The 22,842-nt window shown below is 45.9% G+C and overlaps 1 protein-coding gene across 1 annotated transcript in view; it reads right to left on the bottom strand.

Annotated features, from left to right (window-relative positions):
* Positions 1-22,842, bottom strand: part of ITPR1 (inositol 1,4,5-trisphosphate receptor type 1) — a 293,300-nt gene that overhangs the window by 110,070 nt on the left and 160,388 nt on the right. The window contains exons 34-40 of the mRNA XM_074312232.1: positions 20,793-20,918; positions 18,397-18,525; positions 15,868-15,988; positions 13,307-13,491; positions 8,947-9,095; positions 7,930-8,041; positions 2,738-2,770 (exon numbers count right to left, since the gene is read on the bottom strand). Of these exons, the coding sequence (XP_074168333.1) occupies positions 2,738-2,770; positions 7,930-8,041; positions 8,947-9,095; positions 13,307-13,491; positions 15,868-15,988; positions 18,397-18,525; positions 20,793-20,918 (855 nt within the window). The remainder of the gene's footprint in view (positions 1-2,737; positions 2,771-7,929; positions 8,042-8,946; positions 9,096-13,306; positions 13,492-15,867; positions 15,989-18,396; positions 18,526-20,792; positions 20,919-22,842) is intronic.

Below are 22,842 nucleotides of genomic sequence, written 5' to 3'. Positions count from 1 at the left end.
GGCCCCGTGTCTGGAATGTAACAGACGCTCAGATATGAGTCATATAAATACATGTCTTCAGTATCAATCGGTGTCTGTGTAAAGCCAGGAACGTGGGGAGATGAGGGAACTTTCTGGGGTGATGGAAACGTTCCATAGCTTGATCTGGGTGGACACATATGTAACAATCCATCAAGCTCCAAGTTCAGAACGAGCAGGGACACGAATGCAAGTTTCCTTTCTCCTCCCCTCACCTGCACCCGTCCCCAGCCCCTCAAGGAGAAGGCAAAATCAGGGGTGAGGATGGAGACCCTGCCTCTTTATTTGAAAGGAGGGAAGGATGGAGGGAGGGAGGAAGGAAAGCCTCCTCTTCCTGGTTTCAAGTGAGATTTCTTCTAGAAGACAGCTGGGAAGGCCCCACACCACACACTTTTCTTGCGGGGACTCTGTGACCCGGCTCTCATTTCCCGCGGGCTGCTCAGGGCGGTGAGGGCGACTCAGCAGGCGCCATGCTTTTTTCCAAGTCGTTCACTGCACACGACTTCTCTTGAGATGCCCAACTGGCCTTTATCACCAAAGGGTGGTGGCCCCTGCCCAGTCGGGAGGACAGGGTCGCCAGGTGTGCCTGCCACTGTCTCAGAGGCGGCCTCCTAGCACGAGCAGAATCTGCATCATTGGTCTGGAATTTCAGCGTGAGGCCTTGCCTGGACCCCGGGCCAGCGGGAACGCTCATTAAGCTTCTGCAGAGCCCCAGCTGTAGGCTGCAGGTCCCCACCAGCACACCGACACAGGCTTGGTGGGGGAGAAACCGCAGGCGCTGTGGGAGCTTCCAGAGCAGCGTGGGTGAGAAAGGCCAAGGAGGCATCTCTGCTTAGGGCCAGCTCCAACGGCCTGGGGGCCTGGGGACAGCGTGCCGGTGTTCCAGGGTGTTCCAGGGCTCCCACGCCTGCCAGCGGTAACAACCAAGAAGGGATCCACAGTTGCTTCCTCAGGGAACTTGCAAAGAATCCAAGTAGCTGCCAGAACATTCTTCTTTTATAAACAGACAGTATTCTATTTCCTAGGGTATAATTATAAACACACCTGCTCCAACTGTGGACTCTTTCCATAGAAGAGCAGTAAACCCCCAGCCAGGAGACCTGAGTTCTATCTCGGGCAAGCAAACCCATCGACTGATCACTGTGGTGTGCAACAGTGTGTTCACAACACTGCAAGCTCTGGTTAGGGAAGGTTTTCCTGTTCTGACTTCACTTGTGCTCCAGCAAATGGAAACTCAACCTCCATTTTCCAGAGGAAAAATTTAAATCAGCGAGGCATTTACAACTCTAGGTGGAAACAAGAGGATCGGAGGGTGCAAATTCAGCATTAGACGTTTTTCTGGCACACAAATAACCCAGAAGAGGGAAACCTAGACAGGAAACGGCAAAAAGCACTACAGCTAAAGCGCTTGATTAAGCCGCTACACAAACTTTTGTTTTTCTCCCCTTCTATTCGTTCCAGAGGGCGTGGTTCCCTCATTTCCCACATCTGCTCACGTTTGATTAATATAAGGAAAAGTCTATAGATAAGACAGCACTGCTAGTCCTAGTTTAGCCACCATGTAGCTGTGTGAGCTAAGACCAGTCACTTAACCTTTCTGAGCTCCATTCCCAAGGGAACTGGACCAAATTCATAACCGGTCATGCTGCATTCAGCCTTAAGTCTGGGAGACAAACTCCCCTCAGGTATATCTGAACCGTCCCTTAATATTTCTGAAATGATGCTGACAGAGAGTCGAGTAGACAACTTATTCTATTTAGTGGCTCTATCCCACTCAAAGTGAGATATTGGTTGACCCAGCACAAGAAGGAACAGCTATCTAAAGCAGTAGACCCAAAAGTGATTTTTTTAAAGGTCAAACAACATTTCCTCCCAGTGTACTCGATCTGCCAAGCAATTAAAACTCCCGCAATTATATGCATTGATTCCCCACATTAATCTTTTCTAGTACCATATACCGAGCATGTATCACATCCTAAAAACATGGCAAGAAACCTTGAAAAATATTCACAAAACAGAAAATACGTAAGAGGCCCCCAAACCCCAAACAAAACGACCACTCATCCATTGGTCTCCAGGCTGATTCCGGTCAGTGAAACTAATTTCATACATCAGTGGGGACACCCTCAGGTGCCATTTCAGTTCCTTGATCTCTAGGTAGTTTTCCTAGGAGAAGCAAGCCACGGCTATCGGACGTTCATAACCCACTGCAAGCCTGCAGCTGGGACGTCTCAACGAGCACGTGGAATCTGCACTCGGACAAAATTGTATGTGACCCCTCCCTCACCTGCAATACTTTCCAACATGTAGACCAAGAGAGCAGTGGTTTCTTACCACTGCCACGTGGTACCAATGCAGCTATTTCATTTTGCACGTGATGTGTTCCATAGAGACACAGAAGCTTTTTACGACATCAGCACTGAGTTGCAGGCAGGTTAATGAACGTCAACCACAAATTCAGTTGAGATTCTCGACAGTGAGTGAGTGACATCATATCTGTTTAGAAAATCTTTATCTAGACTCAGATGGGATCTCCAAGGACAAATGGCAAACAAAGTCATGGGAACAGCTAAGAGCAGACACAGAGAATGCACATTCCCAGAAGGCATAGCACACAGGTACGAGACACTGCAGAGACCAGGGGACACAGCACAATGGGCACTGAAAAGTGTCACGGAAACATCACCACAGCACATTTAAAAAAGAAGAAAATTAGGACCTCAGCATTATCCAATTCATCAATGGCAATTTGCTGGAAAAGAAAAAAGAGGAGAGAGAAAAAGAAGGAAACGTTAGGAAAGGAAACACAACTGAGCTGAGCATCAGATCGCTGTCTGTGTGTCACCACGGACTCGGCCAGGCAGAAGCTTGGTAGGCGGTGACCGTCCTATGACGTGTGGGCGTTTTGGATGCCACCGCACCTCAGTGACGCCCGCTCTGAAACGTGCTGCTCGGGAACCCACGGCAGGAGGCTGCCACACTGCTCCCACGGCAGGCATCCGCCTCGCAGGTCACTTGACCAAGAGCCCCGACCACTGAACACAGCCGGGAGCCAGGCACACTCCCCAGGGGAGAACCGTGATCCCTCGGCAGAGGACGGGAAGGGGCAGGGGAAAGGCCAGCACCGGATCAGCTCAGCGCAGGACACCGTTCTCTGTTTAGACTCATGTCACCATTCAGTGGGGGCGGGGGTCTAGACTGCAGTTGGGCCCAAGTATTGTAGAATCACCTGCAACTTGAGCGAGTCGCTAGACGAGTATGTCCTGAGTTCAACAGCTTCAAGCCCTGCTACTGTTGATGATTAAAACAAAATTCTTCCCGAAGACGACCAGTGCCAACTTGAATGATATTAGTAACAAGTAAACCATTTATTTGCATCGAGTTCAACAAAAAGGACAAATAAGACCATTAATCACAACGATGCGCGTTTAAGGATAGATGGCTGGTCGTCTGTTGACTTGTACTGCGCTTCATTAATATTTAGTCCATTCTGCAAATTTAAGTTGCTATTAGAAACCCTGGTACCTGGAAATGCTAACACGTACTTTATTCACAGAGAGAAAACAAGCATCGGTGATTAACAGGGGACTGGAGATTCGAAATGGAAAGCCTGACGTTACTTGAGGTCAAAAACTCACTAGCAGCAAAATAGCTACCACTGTTCAGAGGGGAACGTGGATTTTAAACAAATTCTGAGATATCCTCTTACATTAATTCCTGGCCTCTGAGTTTCTTTCCAAAACTCTCTGACTAATAACTGAAGTCAACAGCAGCTTAATATTAATAAAAACCCACAGCAGGCTACAGAGTAGCCCATACACAAAATAACTATGTTCCCTTCCAGCAGAGTCCAGGGACTTGAAGATTTTCTATGAGTTACAGAGAAATTCAGATTCCGTTTGAGATGGTTAGCTGTGGAAGTTTTTTGTTTTTTTTGTTTTAAAAACATGGACATGGTTTAATCTGATTAAAAGCAGAGTTTAGTAGGCATTGCACACACAAAGTGGTTGTAAAGTCTTGATAAAATTGTAAAGTTTACTAATGTTGAATTCAGAAGAAAGATGCTGTAAGTACCCTACAAAAATGTATTTCATTGTTATTTGGGGGATCATTTTTAATATTTCCTTATTTTATATGGACCACTCTCTGAGAAGAACATGCATTGCCGGTCCTCTGCAGTGTAGAGACCTGAGAGCTAAAGGAGAGTCTGTTAATCCCAAGTGATCATGGTTCAGTGCTTGTGACAATCTTTTCCGCCAGCCCCTACCTTGCCCTCATAGGCGACGGTTCCAGGACAAGTACTTCTCAGGGCAGTGGCCCAAGACAAGTGGACTGACCACTGACTACTCACTCATCTGACCCTTTCTTACTGGTCCTGACCCAAAACACAGGTTTTGGGGGGCCCTGGGACAACCACAATCTGTAAAGCCACCTGGCCTCAACTGGAGACTGTTTTCAATTGGGAGAGAAATCAGAACTATGCCCAAGACCAGATGTTTAAGTTCTGCTACACTCACTGCTCTCAGGGCCACTGTCCCCTGTCATTTACATAATCATGTGACATAATCGCAACTTAAATGTTAAATTTGTGGGTGGACCTGAAAACATTCAAATGGTGTCCATCTATTCACTGGTGAGGCAGAGGGGAACAGCTCGGATCTGGAATCAAACTGTCTCTCTGGGTTGGAATTCCTGGCTTATTATTAGCTGTGTGACCCCAGGCAAGTTTCTGAACCTCTCTGAGCCTGTGTCTGCCCCAACCCCACACTTATGTAAAATAGTAACTAGTGATATCTGTCTCTAAGGCTGACCTGATGTGCTTGGTATAGTGGCTGGCATATAACGAGAGGTCAATAAATGTTATCATTGTTATTTAAGGTATACTGAGGACACTGGTGGGCATCTATGGCATTTAAAAAGTGTAAGCCAGTCTTACAGTGATTCTATTGTGCTTTAGTCTGTTTGGTAATATGTACGGCTGGCAGTTCTCACTGGCCCCCACCCCTCACTTTTTTTTTTTTCCCAAACAAGCAGACCCATACAAGCACACCAACGTTTTTGAACAGGGATAATAAAGAGTGACTTCAACTGTCTTTTTCATCTATGACCTTGACTAAATCCTAAATGTTGAATGAAAAAGTAGGGATGAGTAAAGGGACCTAAATCTCATCATTTTTAAGGATCAAAGCTCAGAAAAAAGTGACAAGGCTACACGGCCCCCAGCTGTGGTGGGCACCACTGGGGAAGGCTGGCAAGGACCCCGCACTGGGCACGGGAACCTCGGGTGGCAGCCTCGATCCTGCCACACACTTCGCACGTGACCTTGCGAAGTCACTTCAGCTCTCAGCCACGGCCTCCTGGTGTGCAGAGGGAGGGCTGGCAAGGCACTGCCAGAGCCCAGCAGACCGGATTCTGTGACCACAAACAAGACTCAGGAGGCGGCGAGGGAGCTCTGGGCACCCCAGGAAGGTGTTAGTCATGGCACAAGTTCCACCTAAGAAGCAACTAATAGGAAAACCGGGCCAATAAGGTGGAAACAGCTTCAACACTCGCCCCTGTGTCCTCAGCATCCAGTGCAAAGACCTCATTTATTCTATCGACTTCAGCCTGAGCGAGGGCAGCTCTGTGGCCCTGGGTCCTGCCCGCCCTGGAAAGCGACGGCCTGCTCTGAATGTCATGTTTCTTTAGTCAAACAGGGGTAGCCAGGAAACTGTCAAAGGCATTTTCAAAAAGCCTAGTGAAACAAGCCAAAGTTAATGCCCACTACCAGAGCGGGAGAAACAAAGGGTTTAGGGCTCCCCCCATGACCCTCTTTTAAAGTTCAGTGAATGTGAAGGGAAGTGGCATTTTGCAGCAGTCACACAGAGCACAGAGCCACAGGTACGTGCTGTTAGCCCCGGAGCGGCACGGGCTTCTAGAATGTCTTTGGAGGCATGGCAGTTCCCGTACGTGACTGTAGTATATTCTCTTTCCCGAAGGGGATGACAGCCCCAACCAGACTGGAAAGAAACGTCACCTTGCCTCCCAGCCCCTCTCTACTGCGGGTGTGACTAATTTCTCTGCCAGCTGAAGAGGGATGGAAGCCACAGCCTACGGACCTCTTCTCAATTCTGATCACTCTTTCACAGCGATCTCCAGCTAACCTCCCTCTTAGAGCCTTGTGCTCTGTCATCCTCCACGAGCTTTGTAACAGGCAGTGTCACAGCAACTCAGGTCCGGTACATCCGGGGTCCCTGACGATGCTGCCCAGTTGGCACTAACGGGCAAGAAAGGCAACGAAGAGGCACCCCTTTCATGGGGCCCCGAGACCCTGACCTACTCATCTGCCAGGCAACAGGTTCGCCCGGCTCCTCACGCCCCTACCTGCCCTGGTAGAAAAAGAAAATGTGAGGGAGATGAAAGTGTAGACTCTAGTACTCACTGGAGAGAGACACCAGTTCACATTAAGTAGCTCAGCGATACAAAGGAACAGGTGGGCTAAAGAAGAGAGAGTTGTGGTCTCCACATGGTAAAATCAAGTTTTATGCCCCCGAGGTGCAAATATTTTCATAGCTCGTTAAGGTCCCTTTAGTGGATCCTACCTTATTACAGAGAGTGAATTTCTATATCTAGAATCCTATGTTTAAGACATTTCTTAAAGCTCACTTTAAGGAAAACAGAGACCTTGTGGAATAAATGGTTATTGTTTATTCGTCTGGTAGGTGTTCTCTCCATTAGCCTGTCCTTTATTCAGGTGTTTGTAGGAACACGTCACCTCATCATCATTTCTCACTTGTACCAGGGTTCTTTGCTTTCGTTATTTGTATTTATTCACACTTTTCTGGCAGCCTTCTCCTCAAAATTTCTACTGAGTTACGTTCTATACTTATTTTCTAATTAGTCAACATTTATTCATCTTTTAATTTATACACTTTAAAAGTTTAGAGTGACACTTAAAAGCCTTGTGGTTTGGGGACAGTTGAGGAATGTAGCTGCAAAAAGGAGTGTGTTCTTTTCTGTTTTGCTTTTTCTTATTCAAAGACTCGCACACGTGAAATTCCACGAATATTAAGGCAGATACTGCTTGGGTTAGAAAGCAAGATTCCTGCAGACTTGTGTACTTGCAATACCCTGGTTGTCACCATCATTTTGACAAGGAAGGCCAATGCTTTTTCACAGTTAGATACATGAGTTAGTGGGTACTTTGATAAGTCATGATGTCAGTGTATTTACCTGCTCAGAAATGCTGCTGGAAGCGGCTAGGAGACAATTAGTGAACATTATCACCTTCAAATGAAAACTAGTGTGATTTCAACTCAGGCCCAGGCTTTCTGGGGGAACAGAAAGGCGGGGCGATGGGACTGTTTTTATCCCACCTGGACCAAAACCGAAAGTCTGAGTCATGTTCTCTGCACACCCTTGCTCACTGCGCATGCTAAGAAGTGTCACATCCCAGGGACTGTCCAGGTCACAGTCTCAAGTCAAAACAGTGACACGTTTGCCTGCCTTAATTCCAGTTAGAACTAGAGGGAGTTTCTAGACACACTGGAAGGATTGTGCAACAGCTTACCAGAAAGAAGCAAGTAAGGCCACAGGTATGCTTAACCGGAAACCCACGTGCAGAACCTCACCTCTTGATACGCAAGAGACATTTGCATTCTCATTGGGAATTTAAAGAGATGGAAAATCTTGTCATTACTTTTTTCCTGACAATAGATTATGTGGCAAGCAGTCTGTAAGAGACAACCAAATGCAATTGACTTTTAAAGAAGAGGGTCATATGCTTTAGCTACCTTGAGGGGCAGGACAAACAGCTGAAAAACAGGCAGCTAACCGTCCGTCAGTATGGCTGAACTCAGGTGCATTTCTAACCGGCCCTCCACCTCGGTGGAACAGCAGCGCCTGCTGTTAACATGAACATAAGACGCGTACCTTTTCTCCGTAGCCCCTGTCTTTGGTCATCATTTCTCTGAGCGTCTGTAGGACCTTAATGCAGAGTTTCTCCTCGTTCTCCTCTAGCAGCTGTTTAGTGTGCTTGATTAACCTGAACGGGAGAGGGGGCACATGTTACATCCCTGAAACGATCTTCAAGGAAAAAAAAACAACAAAATCGAAAAAACAAAAAAACACTTCACCAGCAACTTACAGTAGCTGGTCAGTTGAGGAACAAATATATTTATCAAGGACTCCCAGGTTAACCATGCCTGGGCGTTCAGCGCACTGAGGTAATGACGGTGTCTCAATAGTGACACCTGCTGGTCAGTCCAGCAAACACGCCCGCTGCGCAGGCGGTGGCCCCACCCGGTGGAGAAGACGGAGACAGTGCTGCACTCAGACCTGCCCTTCAGGAAGGGCAGCTGTTTATCCACTGAGGGTTGGCCAGAACGTGGCTAAAATGTGCCAGCAGTGCAGAAAAGCCTCATGACGACAACAGTAGGGACAAATAGACACTGCTCCCTGGTCCACAGGACCGTCCTTCGAGAGGCCCACAAAAGTAAACTGAAGAAGGGCAGAGCCCACCCTCCAGTTCAGCAAACCACCAGCCTTAGGGTAAAAATCAAGTGGAAGTTTCTGGGAACAGAGCCAGCTGTTTCTCTTAGATCACGCCCCGAGGCATAAATGCGCAAACTACAAAGTTCTTGGGAAAAGGTGGGGAGGCCCTGGTAGGTCCTAGACTTTGGAGGGCAGAGGGTCGTGACTTTTGGGGGTTCTGTGTCTCAGCGCCTGGTGGACGATCTGTCAGTGCTTGTTAAGTGGAGGATGGATGGATGGGCCGTCAGAAGGAGACATTCTCACCAGAACCACAGTGAACCTACACATTCCCTTTGGGAAGGTCTGAACAGGACTCAAAGTCGACAACCAGGCCAGCGTCCCCTTCTTCCGGAACAAATGCTTTGTCTGGCCCCCGGAGCTCTGCGACTGACCACCCCAGAGAGTGAGGCCACTTACTTGCAAATAAAGCCACCGCTTTCACACTTGCGTCTGGCGTCTGTGTTCTCCGGGAAGAGCAGCTCGGGTCTGTGCAGGACGTCTACCAGCACGGACAACTCGGCCTGGACCAGGGGCCTCAGACGGTCCTCCAGCGCCGACACGATGTCCTGGAAGGAAGCAGAGGCTGGGTGAGCCGCGCAGGCCACACTGACTACAGTGCGGTGAGAACATTCATGTCTGACCGGAAACACAGCCACACACTAGTCTGGCTTAGAGAAACTTTAGGACCGTCTGGCATTCATCTCAAATTAGTAGACGTTGCCCAGTGGTTGGTTACCTGAAGCATTAGCCCCGAGGCAGCAAACAAAGCAGAAACAGGTCAACATTCCCACCAGCCCCTCCTGCCACATGGTCGTTATGCGACTCAAGGGATCATTCCACATATTTAAAAATATGATGCAAGAGATACATTCGACCACATGGAAAAATGTCTACGATATGAGTACAAAAGATGGCAAACAATAGCATGGACGGTATAATCTGATTTTATAAACCACATCAGTATGGAGAGGATAGCCACCAATTATTATTAAGACACCCCTAGTGGTTTTCTCGGGGAGGTGGGATCACAGGCGATTCTAATTTTCTGCTACATACTGGTACTTGTGAGTGCTGTCAAGTTACTTTCAACAAGCATGAATTATTCACATAATAAAAAAGTCATAAAAATGAGAACACAAACGAATGAACATGCTGTATCAACATGCTTAATACATGTACCCCAATAGCATGATGGTCTCCAAATGCAAAACACACAGCTGTAGGAAAGGAAAACAGAGAGAAGTTGAAAGAGCAGCAAAACCAACACAACAAACACCGTATAAAAGGCAAATGGCAGAAAACAGATGAGAAACTATCTCCAAAAGATGCTGCCGTTGGCTGTAGGGCTCGGTACCCGGAAACCTAACTTGGGGGCCATCCTGGCTCAGACAGAGGTAACACAGCACCTTGGGTAATGTAGGAAGACCTGGTAAACGAAGGTGATTTGCATGGAAAAAGCCACTTTAGTTGCATTCACCCCAACTAGGGACCCAAATTTCCTAAGTAATGGTCAGTGAAGAACCAATTGATCTTTTGTCAAAACAAAAACCAAGAAACCCGTGGATATTTTATCTTATATATTATCAAATTTATAATCACTAGATAATATTTGGATGAAGAATGCATGAATGACTCAAACTATTTCTTGGGGGGGTGGGAATTTCCCCTGAGGTACTAAGAGTACACTGCAGCATTCCTTAATTCATATTGACTTTCACAATACAAAGAAGGGTCACTTTTGCAAAATTCTCTTGAGGGTTTCATCAGTTTTCCCCAACAGTTTCCTCTTTGAAAGCACCCAATTTTCTCCTCTTCAATAGTGACTGGTCCCAACTTGCAAATCTTTATTAGTTTAGGGCATTTGGTAGGATTGTAGTTCTTCAGCATCGTGTTCAGGGAATCCTGCATCTTTTGCACGGTTTGAACTTTACATTGCAATCGATTTGCAGTGTATCGTCCAATGTGTAACATTCGGCAATCCGAGTGACCGACAGACAAAGATGGCGAAGCAATGGGCAGGGAAGGATGCTAGTTAAGTGAGGGGGTGTCTGACTGGGGACTAATCACATAAGCGGTCTATCTGCACGTGAAGGTTCTTACATTATGACAACTGTTGCTGTCCTGGGAATCTCACAACTCCAGGGACTCAGGCAATAACTCATTACATAATGAGTTATTGGCCAACTCTTTACAACAAGCAATATTGTACTTCTGTATTTTATTTCACTCTTCAAGAATGTGCAAAATAAATGCAAGAAGAGTGCAAGAAACTGGTGTGTCTGGCTGCAGGTAATTTATTTAGTTGGAGCAGGCAAGAAAGTACTGGGTGTTCCCAGTTATGTGTCTACCGTGTCCCTCCTCTTTTGAAAAGCACAGTGAGGCCAAGAAGCCCTCATTAGGAGCCACGTCACCTCTAAGGCCCAGGATTGTCTCAGCAGGGCTGACAGTCCTTCCTGGACCCGCGAAGCCCTGCCGCCTCCCCAGGTCTGTGGGCTCTGGTCACACTAACCTTCCTTTCGTCTTTGCACCATATTCTCTCTTGTACCATGGTCTTTACATGTCTGTTTTCCTTCAATTTTTCTTCTTTAAATACCGTATTTTGCCATGTATAATGCGCACTTTTTTGGCCCAAATTTGTGAGGGAAAAATAAGGATGTGCATTATACATGGGATAGTACTAATTTTGTATCTATGTAAATGTTAATTTTTATTTATGCTTGTGAGTTAAAAGTGTAACTCTAGAAATCAGTAATGATATCCGTATGCAAAATAATACCTTGGAATAGGATCATCGGTTTTATTGAACTTACGACAAACTTGCAACAAGGAAGAGTTCTTGACCTTCTATGATGTATAAATATTGTACATTTGTTGCCAGTACATAAAATTTCTTGTACCTTGTATCTGTTCTTGTGTATTGCAATTATTTGTTACATAAAATTTCTTGTACCATAAGTTAAAAAATAAACGCTAAAATTCCTTTATAATACAAAAAACAAGTCCCTAAATGTAAACAAATAAAAATTTGAATTAAAAGATTAAAACGAAAGATTTCTTTCTCCGCAAGTTAGGTCCAAAAACCTGGGTGCACATTATACACGGGAGTGCATTATACACGGCAAAATATGGTGAGTCCTCCATTTCCCTGATCTTGGCTCCAATGTAACTTGCTCAGCAAAGCCTTCCTGATCACCACCCCTGTCCCAGGCACGACGAGCTACCTCACCAGTGTCGCGTGGCACCACTCACTCGTCTGTAGCAGTCGTGCCTCTTGTCATTTGACCTTCGTCTGTGTGATTAGCTGACTAACGTCTGTCTCCTTCCAACACCGGAGACCTCGCACGTTCTTCTAATGTGTCACTGACATCCATGCTATTCAGTGGAGGTCTACGTCCCTGCTCCTGGAAGCTGAGTGGACCTCTGTGACTGCCTCGACAGACCAGGTATGACAGAAGTGGCTTCTGAAGCTAGGTCACAGAGGCAACAGCTTTCACTTGTCTGGAGACCCTCCTTTTGGAAGCTGCCATGTTGTGAGGAAGGCCGGAGCAGATGGTGAGGCCACATGGAGATGGTTCCCTCAGCTACTCCAGCTGAGGCCCCAGCTGACAGTCAGCACCTACCGCCCAACATGTGACTGAGCAAGGTTTCCCGATGAGTCCCAGCACAGCCACCACCTGACTGCAGACACACAAGAGCCGAGCCGGAGACGGCTGGGAGCCCAGTCAGCCTCTGGGACAGTGAAAGAGTCAGGTCGCTGCTATCGTGACTTGTTGTGCAGGCACAGACAACCGGAACTTGTTCTCAACTCTCCTGAACCCTCACGTCGACCCCACGAGGTATGTGTCACTACGCTGTTGCCCTGAAAATAAGACCTAGCCGGACAATCAGCTCTACTGTGTGTTTTGGAGCAAAAATTTATATAAGACCTGGTCTTATTTTACTATAATATTTTACTATAAGACCGGACCTTATATTAATTTTTGCTCCAAAAGATGCATCACAGCTGATTGTCCGGCTAGGTCTTATTTTCTGGGAAGCAAGGTATTATCCTGTTGTATAAATTAGGACACCGGAGCATGGAGAAGTGCAGTGACTTTCCCAACGTTACACCATCTCTAAGCAGTGGAGACACCATCTGAACATGGCCCGACATCCCGCTCTTAACCACGGCACCAAGATCATTTGAAGGGCCTGTGATTCTGTGAGTCACTTGCGGTGCTTGTTAAAACGATGCTAAGACGGGTGTTTAAGTGTTTAACATCTATCTAATACTCGCTACTGTCCCCATTAACAAAGGGAGAGCAGCTCTCCTTGTAGGTGCCGAGAACCAAGAGTGTAATTTAGCTGGAATTTAACACCACTTGTATTTTCATTCGGCTCACTCTGACATAAAACTCTTCTCTCGGGATTATCACACCTGTTTCCCTGCGGATTGAAGAGGCTGACTGTCCCAGGGTGATGGGAGAATGGAAGGCTTATGCCCTTATTCTCAGCTCTCCTGTAACTCCCGAGTCTGCCTCCCTAGTAAGAGCAGAACAGATTCTTCACAGAGCAATCTGTGAATCTATGAGGAACCTGGGGAGACGATCACTTTGTCAGGGTTTTGGCTCTGCCTAAGCGGCTCTGCCCCCTGGTCCTACACACATGCTTGCGTTTGACTATGAGCTCACCACACCGGCTTCTCCCCCCAGGGCCACCCTTGGCTTTTCTCTGCTATGACAGGGCAGCGCCTCAGGCCAGGTAGCAGAAGGTCACTTCTCTCAGCACCAAGCATTACCTGTAATCTCTCAATGATGTTCCGGTAGTCTCTGGAAGCTGCCAGAACAGAGTCTCTGCGCGCCGCGTTGCGGGCAGACAGCCGCCAGTTCATGGCCGTTTTCTGCACGATGTTGTGGGACTTGAGGAAGAGGTTGTTGACCTGGCTGTCCAGGTCCACGGGGATGGCGATGGCCCGGCTCTTGGCTGCGCAGGAGAAGAAGACACGTGAGCCTCTGCTCTCACAGCAGGTGCCTGGAGACACACTAGTCCCCTTACCCCCACCAGGCAGCTTTGCCACGTGTGTCACAGGTCAGCCTGTGTGATACTGAGTGTGGGTACTGACGAGCTCAACTCCACTTTGTCACCCGTTAGGTTCAGGTTTTCCCACGTGAATTCTGGCGGGTAACAGCTCTGAGGGATTTTAAAACGCTCTAAGGTTACACGGGTTAGGCAAGTTCCAGTTCAATGGGTTTTTCAATGAATGGCTTCTTAAGGTCTCCATGGTTTTCATGTAGTTTAAGAATTCTCAACACAGGGCACTCATTTGGCTAATGAAGTATTTCTCCAAAAATTCTCTCAAGTTGGTGTTCTGTATAGCAATCTGCAAAATGCCAACGTAAGCCAAGCATGACGCATAAGAACGTTTACAAGGTGTAAGCTAGTCTTTCCAGGGAGACGCTTTTTTCCCCCCTCTAAAAACAGGGGAAAGAACGCTAATCATGAGAAAAACATCAAATCCTCAGTGGGGGATATTCTATAGGACATGTCAAGTCCTCAAGGCTGTCAAGGTCAGAAACAAGGAGAGTCTGAGCAATTGTCAGACCAGAGGAGACCAGGGAGGCAGACGACTAAATGCAACGGGGTCGCCTGGATTGAATTCTGGAACAGAAAAAGGACATCAGTGGAAAAGTGGTGAAGACCAAATCAAGTGTAGTTAACAGCAATGGGCCAACGTCAGTTTCTTAGTTCTGACCGTTGTTATCTGGTCATGTACGTTAGACACTGACAGTGGGGGAATGGGGTGAGGGTATACGGGAACTCTGCTATCTCAGTAAGTTTCCTATAAATCTAAAATGATTCCAAAGTAAAAAGTTCATTTAAAAAGGAAAGATGACTGAGACTAACAATCCTTTTTTCCATATGGGAAATCTACCAGCCTCCAAAAAGCCAGACTACTTCCTGCCTTCAATGCTTCACAACACTAGAAGCAGATCTAATTGTGGATCTAATTGTGAAAACAGCTCCAGCACCCTGGGAGAGGAATCTGCAAAGCAACTATTTCAATCCCAATAAAATCACAATTTAGGGAAAGGAACCATCAGCCAGCCAACAAATTTCTAATAGTTTAATATAGAAAGTGGGAAATTTGTAAAAAAAACACCAAAAAACAAAAACAATAATATGAAAATATAAAGCAGGATGCACAGAATACTCTCATCTCAAGAAACCATGGGCCTGGGATACCCTTTTCGAGCTAAACAATGAAAACAGTGGCCTTTGGGTGTCATTGTATCAGGAGGAGGTATTCCCCCAGGGCGCAGGCTGAGTTCCGGAGTTAATGGCTGTGTTTTCAAGCCCTTTCATGCTCCTTGTCTTTTTCTGACCACTCCTGAGAAGGCTAAAACATTGCGTCTCCCTAGCAAGCATTGAGCTGTCCAACGCGGGGACGTGCCCAAATTTTAACCAACTTCGTGATGCGTGATCACATAAGGACAGACGCCGCCCCAGAGCCCCATTCCTGAGGCAGCACATCATGAACCTGTAACGTACACGCTTCCAAAAGCCCACTGTCTTCTTGTAAAACAGTGCCACATCAATAATAAAAAGATACCAACACCTCACACATGACAGCAAAGGAAATCAGGCAACGAGCCCTAACAGACACCATCCCAACTGGCTGGATGGCTACTAAAGTGTTGAGGACCCCACCTGTCTGTATGGTGATTTCTGCAGGGATCTGAAGAGCTACTGTAGGCAGGTGAGGCCTCAGATTTAGGCCAGACGACCATCCTTTGAATAACATTTACAGGGCAAAGTAACGGAGTCTGAGAGTCAGGTGATAGCAGCATTTTCCTGACCCCCTTACGAAGCTGCCTATGAAGGTGCCACGTGACGGGAGAGGCGCTGGAATGGAGACCCACTTGTCACTGCGGCACCGTTTCTGAGAAAGGGCGTTGTTCCTCGGGACTAGACGTATGCTTTGCCAGAAATCAAGTTTCCATGGGGTCAAATACATTTACCGGATTACACAAATGAGTTTCCTGAATGAGGGACTTCCCAGGGACTTGAATAAGCACTGGGACTTGCCAAGAGTTGCCTCATATGTAGCCGTGGAATCTTGTTTCTCAGAGCCTGTCTTTCTTTGGGACTGACTGGCTCTTCCCTTTGGGAGAGGCTGGCTTGGTAGATGAAAGCGAGGGTTAGGAATCGAGCCGACCTCAGTGCTGGGTCTGGCTCTGCAAAGTGCCGTGTGCGCGAAGCCTCAGAAGAGCCACACCAGGTGCTCACTAACCGGCGGCCTTTAGAACTGGTGGGCCATTCTCTTCATCACACTCAATCCAAACTGAACCGATCGCTTACCTACATCGGAGAGCACCCGAATACAGCTTTCCACCGAGGCTTTCTGGCTCGGCGCCAGCCAGTTGCAGTGGTAAACCCGGAACACACCTTGTAGCAGCTGCACGAAGACAGGCTGGCGAGTCTGAAAAGAGAGAGGCCGAGGGAGATGTATGTGTGGATCCCTGATGCACCATTGGAAACAGACACTGCCCCGAACCAGGAGATAATGGGCCCGCCCGCGACGGTGGGAAGGGGCTGCAGTGTTGAGCTGGATTCTAGACATTGCCCGGCCAAGGGCGAAAATATCAGCAGCATTTTAAGGCAATGCACAAACTTGATGCTAGCTCAGTAAGTCTGACCATGAGAAGGGGCAGTGGAAGCAAAGCCTGAAAACTGGTATTCTTGCCCAGTTACTAACTGGATGCAGGACCTGAAGCAAATCCCTTCACCTCTCTTGAGCCTTAGCTTTGTTCAATATATAAGGAAACTGAAGCAGATTAACCTCAAAGTTCTTTCCAGTCTATCCTATGTGTGGAACCGAGATTTTTAATCAGCAAAAACAAACTGATAAGTGGATCTCACCGAGAATGCTCCTTACTTCTTTATTTCTGGCAGTACCTTCAATGATATAAAGAGGAAATTCTAATGATTGCTCTTTGTATGCATTAATTTACTATAGATGAATACTTAACTGTTAACACATGGCAGGCTTTATTCCTCTCTAAGACGGTACAAATTTGTACTCATTTTAAAATGAGAACTCAAACATCTACCTCATGAACTTGACAGTGCCTTTGTGAATACATTTAAAAGTTGTAATTCTTGTCTCCATCGAAAGCTCCCTGCATTAGGGTAGCATTGGACCTACAAGGAAAGATCACTGTGGATGGTGAGCGACTCCACTGGTCTTTAGTTCTGGGGAAGAGGACTCACATAGCCCCTCCAAAAAAATAAACAAAAAAAAAGCAAATAGCAGGAGTTCATACAGAAAAAAAAAAAAAAAGTATTGAAAAACTCGAGAGAGGATTCCAAGATGAACAAAAAACAATTCAAAGTGAAGTCTATGACAAGAAAGAAAAAAAACACCCAAAAACAGGCTAATAAAAATTCAGAACCTCCTCCATAAACACTTTAGATAACGTCCATTTGTTAAATGCAATACACTTCACGTGGGCCTAGATGACAATCCTATGACATGGCGGTTACCCTGGTAATAAAGGTCCTAGGAATCCATAAGCTCCCCCTTAAAAAACAAAGCAAACTGTAACCCCAACTGGGACTTCATATTCTACATATGTGTAGACAACCTTGCTAGGGACTTAGAACACTTACACTGAAGATTGCATCTCTGACAATTCCTGCTTACTAGTTGGGCCAAAAACTGGTTGCAGAGCCAAGCAGGGCAATGAGAGAGGAGTGACCAACACGAAAACCCAAAACCCTAGCTCCTGTTTGACAACTTTCCAATGAAGTTGATGGATGTGACATTTTGGTTTTGCAATGCCATTTCAGTCTTACAGGAGATTTGGGCAGTTGCCATGGCATAGTCACTTGGAATTGCGAGAGAGGCATGTCCAACCTTATTCACCAAAGCAGCTTCAGTGGCTGGCTCTCGGTACAGGAATACTTGGTTGGTAAGGAGTACGTTCCTGGTAAGGAGTAATTTACATGCTTGGGATCTGACAAGTTCCCGTCCCCCAATTACTCTAAGTGTGTACATACATTCTAAAGGCAGCATTCTCCCTGTACGATACTTTAGCCAAACTGCTAGCTTTTATCATTATGTTTAAACAAAATGGGTTACCCTAGTCCCTAGGAAAGCGTATCTCACTAAGAATTTCATAATTCAAGTCTTAGAGTCACACAGAATTGGCTTGAAGTCATAGTTAAACCACTTAATAGCTGTGCCCATGGCCGAGCATGGTAATTAAACCCTCTGTGCCTCAGTTTACTCAGCTGCAAAATGGGGTAACACAGTCAACCTGATAGGGTGTACTAAGCTTATACGAATTCCCTTGCATAATGGACTAAAGCAGTATCTAATTAATACACCATCGATTATAGTGGTCATGAACCATCAGCCCCAGGACAGCCTCCATCTCTGTCCATGACAAGGACAGTTAATATCCCTTTTCCAGCCACTGGAGAGCGACTCCATGTGGATGGCGCCTGTGGAGCCGTGCAGTGGAGCCATTGTTTTCACTCTGAAGTGACTTCTCACTCCAGCTGGGAGCTGCTTCCGATGAGCTTGAGGCTCATGTCGGAGTTAAATCAGATTTTCAGGCGTTTTTTTTTTTTTTTAAAAAGTGTCAACAACATGTTAGCAGCTGAGAGCTGCTTCTCTAAGACTGGAGGGGAAGGATGGACAGGACTCAGGGTTGCGGGGGAAGGAGGCATCTTCAGGAGAAAATCAACCACCAATGAAAGCAGCTGGTACTCCGTGCCGCGGGACTCTGCTACCCTCCAGAGAGCAGCGGCCGCACGCGTTCCCGCTGTGCAGAGCGGCTCAGAGCTCAGGCGGCTCTGCCCATCCCACACCTGCGTTCTCACCTGCAAAGTCGTACTCTGGTCTGAGAAGGGGGAGCTGAAGAACGTGGTCACGATACTCATGACAATCTCGATCACGTACTTCTCCAAAATCGAGTCTGCGTGTTTCCGGTCACTCGTGTTGTTACAGGCCTGCAGGACAATCGGCAGTTTTAGACATAACCCCAAAGCCTGCACGTCAGCTGTGAAGTGAAGCAGTCTGTGAGCATGTCTGCCGCTCACCCTTAGCCACGGGGAGGGAAAAGCCTGCAAGGTCATTACTTCTCCTCTGAAGAGACAGCAATAATCACCAAACAGATCATGGAGAGAGAAGCAGGTCAGCTCACATGTCCCGGAGAGAACGTGAAAACTCACGTGGGACTTACATAGCCACGGCTTCCCAAGTCCTACCCACGTGTGGCACATCTGAACCCCCAAAAGGCGGGAGGAGGCATAGCCACTACAGTTGCCTGAATGTTCCCCACAGTAAACTGTCCTCCTGTGTCAGCCAGTCATCTGGTGTAGGGCGTGCGTCCCTAATCCACGTCCTCCAGAGAATCAAGTGTCAGCGAACCCACTGTGCAGGATTTCTCCAAACCCACTACACTCTTCCACCACTAACACCTTTCCTGACAAGCAGTGCTGCTGGCAGGAGGGCCGTGGGTCAGAATGGCTGACTGCACAGGTCTGGGGTGAGGACACGCTTTAGATTTCACTGGGACCCAACTGAATTTTGCTGCTTAGAATAAGATGAGACATTTAGAAGAACAGGTTTAGAAATACATTTTGAAAAATAGAATTGTACTACCAAATTCATTAGTCCTATAATTTCATATACAGCGGTACCTCGGTTTTTGAACATAACCCATTCCAGAAGACCGTTCGAGTTCTGAAACATTAGAAAACAGCCAACTGCTAGGCCTCAGGATCTTGCACTCAGTGGAAGCCATGTGACATGTTTGACTTTCCCTAGGCGTGTTCGAAAACCGGAGCATTTACTTTCCAGTTTACGGTGTTTGTAAACCGAAATGTTTGTCAACGGAGAAGTTCGAAAACCAAGGTACTGCTGCATAAGTTTTTGCTTACAATAAAGATATTATGAAGCAAAAGGAAAAATAAATAAATCAAGTTTTATTCACTGACGACACCATGATCTGAGCTCAATGCTGAGTAGCAGGTGGACACGTTCAGAAAATGACATTAGTAACTGACTTTACAGCAGTTCTGAACGATTTAATGCAGAGCTCAGCCAAGTTAAGGGCTGGTGGTTTGCTTACACACTGTCATGGCTGCTTTCATGCTTCCAGGGCAGAGTTGAGTAGCTGTGACAGAGACCAGATGGCCCACAAGACCAAACATATTTACTATCTGGCCTTTTACGAAAAACTTTTCCTAACGCTGATTTAAAGAAACAAATCAGGCCTTCCATTCCAATCTAAAACCCCAGAATTATGTGATTAAAAGATGAGGAGGAATTTGAAATTTAAAAAATATACCGTGGTGCCAAAAGAACGTACACACTTTTCGAAGTTGAATTGAATTACGTAGCAATGTGTAGTACGATGTTTGCTCAAAAGATGGAGTTAGTCAAATAAATGAATGTTAGCATCATTCATTGTATTGCATTTTTAATACAGTTTTTCCCTTTCTTAGAATGTGTATACCTTTTTTTTTGGTGTCTTCTGTAGATATGTGTCTGTGACACCAACACCTGAATATTATTAAATACAGTTCTTGGCTAGAAGGAAAATCCATTCTTGCAGGCCTCTTGCCTCACACTGGTTCACTGTACATACAACCAGGCAGAAAACACCATGCTCTAGGATTCTACAATCTCTTTTTTCTTTTTAATATCACAACATTTCTCAAACTGGGATTCATCTCACAATTACTCTCTGAAGAACCTTGTTACTTCCCCCCGCCCCCAACTCCATATTAAATGCATAGAGCGTAGCAGTCTTGTGGCCTCAGGAGGATTGATAAGCCCAGTGCAAAACCAAACTGAGGGCACGTGACACCCACCCCACCTGCGGGTCAGGAGAGCAACAGACGGAAAGTGAAGGCTTTGCAGGGTCCTCGACACCAGACTGGAGGAGATAAATGCTCTCCTTTGAGGAGACGTATTGTCAAGGAAAAGAAACCTTTATTAATTCGATTTGAGTACGTCCCACATGATCATTCACAAACCAACGCATAAAGGATGAAATGAAAACCAGAAACATCCTGTCCTTCCTGAAGCTTCACGAATAAACTCTATTCTCAGCTAAGAGTCGAGGGCAGAAAGAAATGAGACGTGTGAAAGGGTAAGAGCCACGTGTGCCTCGTTGGGCCATGCGTGAGTGGGCTGTAAACAGGAGACTGTTTTCCTTACGTCTAAACAGGGACACCGGACATCCACACACTGAATTCTGCCTCCTTACCCTGCAAATGTCCACGAGGAAATTCTCAAACAGTTTCCACATGTGATTGCTGGTGTAAATCTCCTTCATTTCCACCTCTGTATCCACATAGCAGTGATTCAGGAAATTAATGTATGCGATTTTCACCTGGAAGACAGGAGCGGGCTTCTGTGAACCACCCACAGGCTATACATGCACCTGGTCAGCTGCCTCGTCTCAGCAATGAGCTGTGCGCACAAAGTGGTCATTCCATTTCCCCTGCCAACTCTCATTTACATGATCGTCTGATGTTGAAAATTCACATTTGTAAAATTAAAAAACATAAAGCTTTTGGAAGAGGATAATTTCATGACCTCAAGGCAAAGAACAGCAAGACAAACTTGGACTGTAGAAGAGATGACGGGCAAATGTGACTACATTAAAATGAAGGATTTCTGTTCAGGAAACAGGACCAGAGAGTCCAATGGCATGAGTTGGGAGGAGCTGTTTGCAATGCATACCCCGGCGAAGACTTCCTTCAGACGTGTGTATGTAAGATGGACACTCCAAGAGAAAAATTAGAGGCAAAAAGTTTGATCCCATAGTTTCTGAAAGGAATATCAAACGACAAAAAAAACCCCAAAAAAAAACTTCACATGGAAACGGGTTCAACCTCATTTAGTAATTGAAGATGTAGAAATTAAAACCACTGTGTGATATCACTCCCACCAGACTAAAAAACAAAACAAAGGGCCTGACAATACTAAGAGTTGGCAGCGCTGTGGAGCAGAGAGAGCCCTGAGGAAGAGAGATGGCAGCTGGAGCAACTTCTGGAAAGCCACTGGGCTTTATCAAGTCAAATGGAAGGAAAGCAGCCCTGTGAGCCAGCACTGCCACTCCTGAGTGTACACTGGAGAGGGGTACACGTGGCCAGGACGCATGCACTGTCCATCAGAGCCAGCTTAGCATCAGTTACTGTGGTGCTAAGAGGCAAAAACTGGAAACAGCTGACCAGAGTGCCAACAGAGGAACGGAAACTCCTATCGTGGCACGAGGACACACAGGAACTCTCTGAAGCGGAGGAAATGAACACATCTCTATACGTCAGGGCAGAGGAAACTCAACAACACAAAGCTGCACTTTAAAAGGCACAAAATAACACGCGAGTTTGACAACTGGCAGAACTAACTTAGATTGTTTGGGGAGATATAAAGAAAAGCATCTACAGGGTTACATAGATGTGGCTCCCGGCTCCCTTCAGGAGGGAGCCCGCTAGGGCAGGTTGGGGATGGGGAAAGGACACGGGGGGAGGTTTTGTACTATTACTTGACCTGTGTGGTGGGTACACAGCTGTTCTCTTCATAATTATTCTTACACTATACAATTGGGACTTATGGGCCTTCCTCTACTTACATTGTACTTTAAACAAAAATGAGTGAAAAAAAAGCTAACATTATACCTCCGTTATCTGTAATAAGAGAAATGCAAATTAAAACTATGTTGAAATAGCATTTTCATCTATCAGGTACATGACAATTCAAGTTTGATAGCATACTGTGTGTACAAGGCTACGAGAAAAATACAATCTCATTACTTTCTTCTTCTTATCTCATTATATCATTATAAATTGGTTCCATATTCATGGAAGGCAATAATAGTATAACCATAGATGGAATTTTATGTAACTATAAAAAAGAATGTGACTCTCTTTATGGACTGATACGAAAAGAATAGTATACCTAGAATATTGCCTTTTGTGTTAAAAAAACAGGGGTAGGGGAATAAAGTGTATGTTTATATTTGTTTATAAGCAAAACTCTGGAAGGATATACAAAAATGTAATGAATGACTGTGAGGTGAGGGGAATCGATTAGGAGATTTTTCATAGTTTAATCCTTTATAGTCTTTGCTATTTCAATTTTTCAAAGTATATTAACTTTAGAAAAATTAATCTAAAAACAAATATATACTATATATGCTAGATATAAATGTGTATGTATTACATTTAAAATGTAAATGAATAGTACATATTTTAAAGCACACAAGGATAAAATACGTACTGCAGGACCCATTTCTCGTTGTTACTAGCCAA

The sequence above is a fragment of the Rhinolophus sinicus genome, linkage group LG10 (assembly GCF_036562045.2).
Source record: "Rhinolophus sinicus isolate RSC01 linkage group LG10, ASM3656204v1, whole genome shotgun sequence".
Classification (NCBI taxonomy): Eukaryota; Metazoa; Chordata; class Mammalia; order Chiroptera; family Rhinolophidae; genus Rhinolophus; species Rhinolophus sinicus.
Note: the sequence above shows the minus strand (reverse complement) of the source record. Positions and strands in the feature narration are given on the sequence as shown.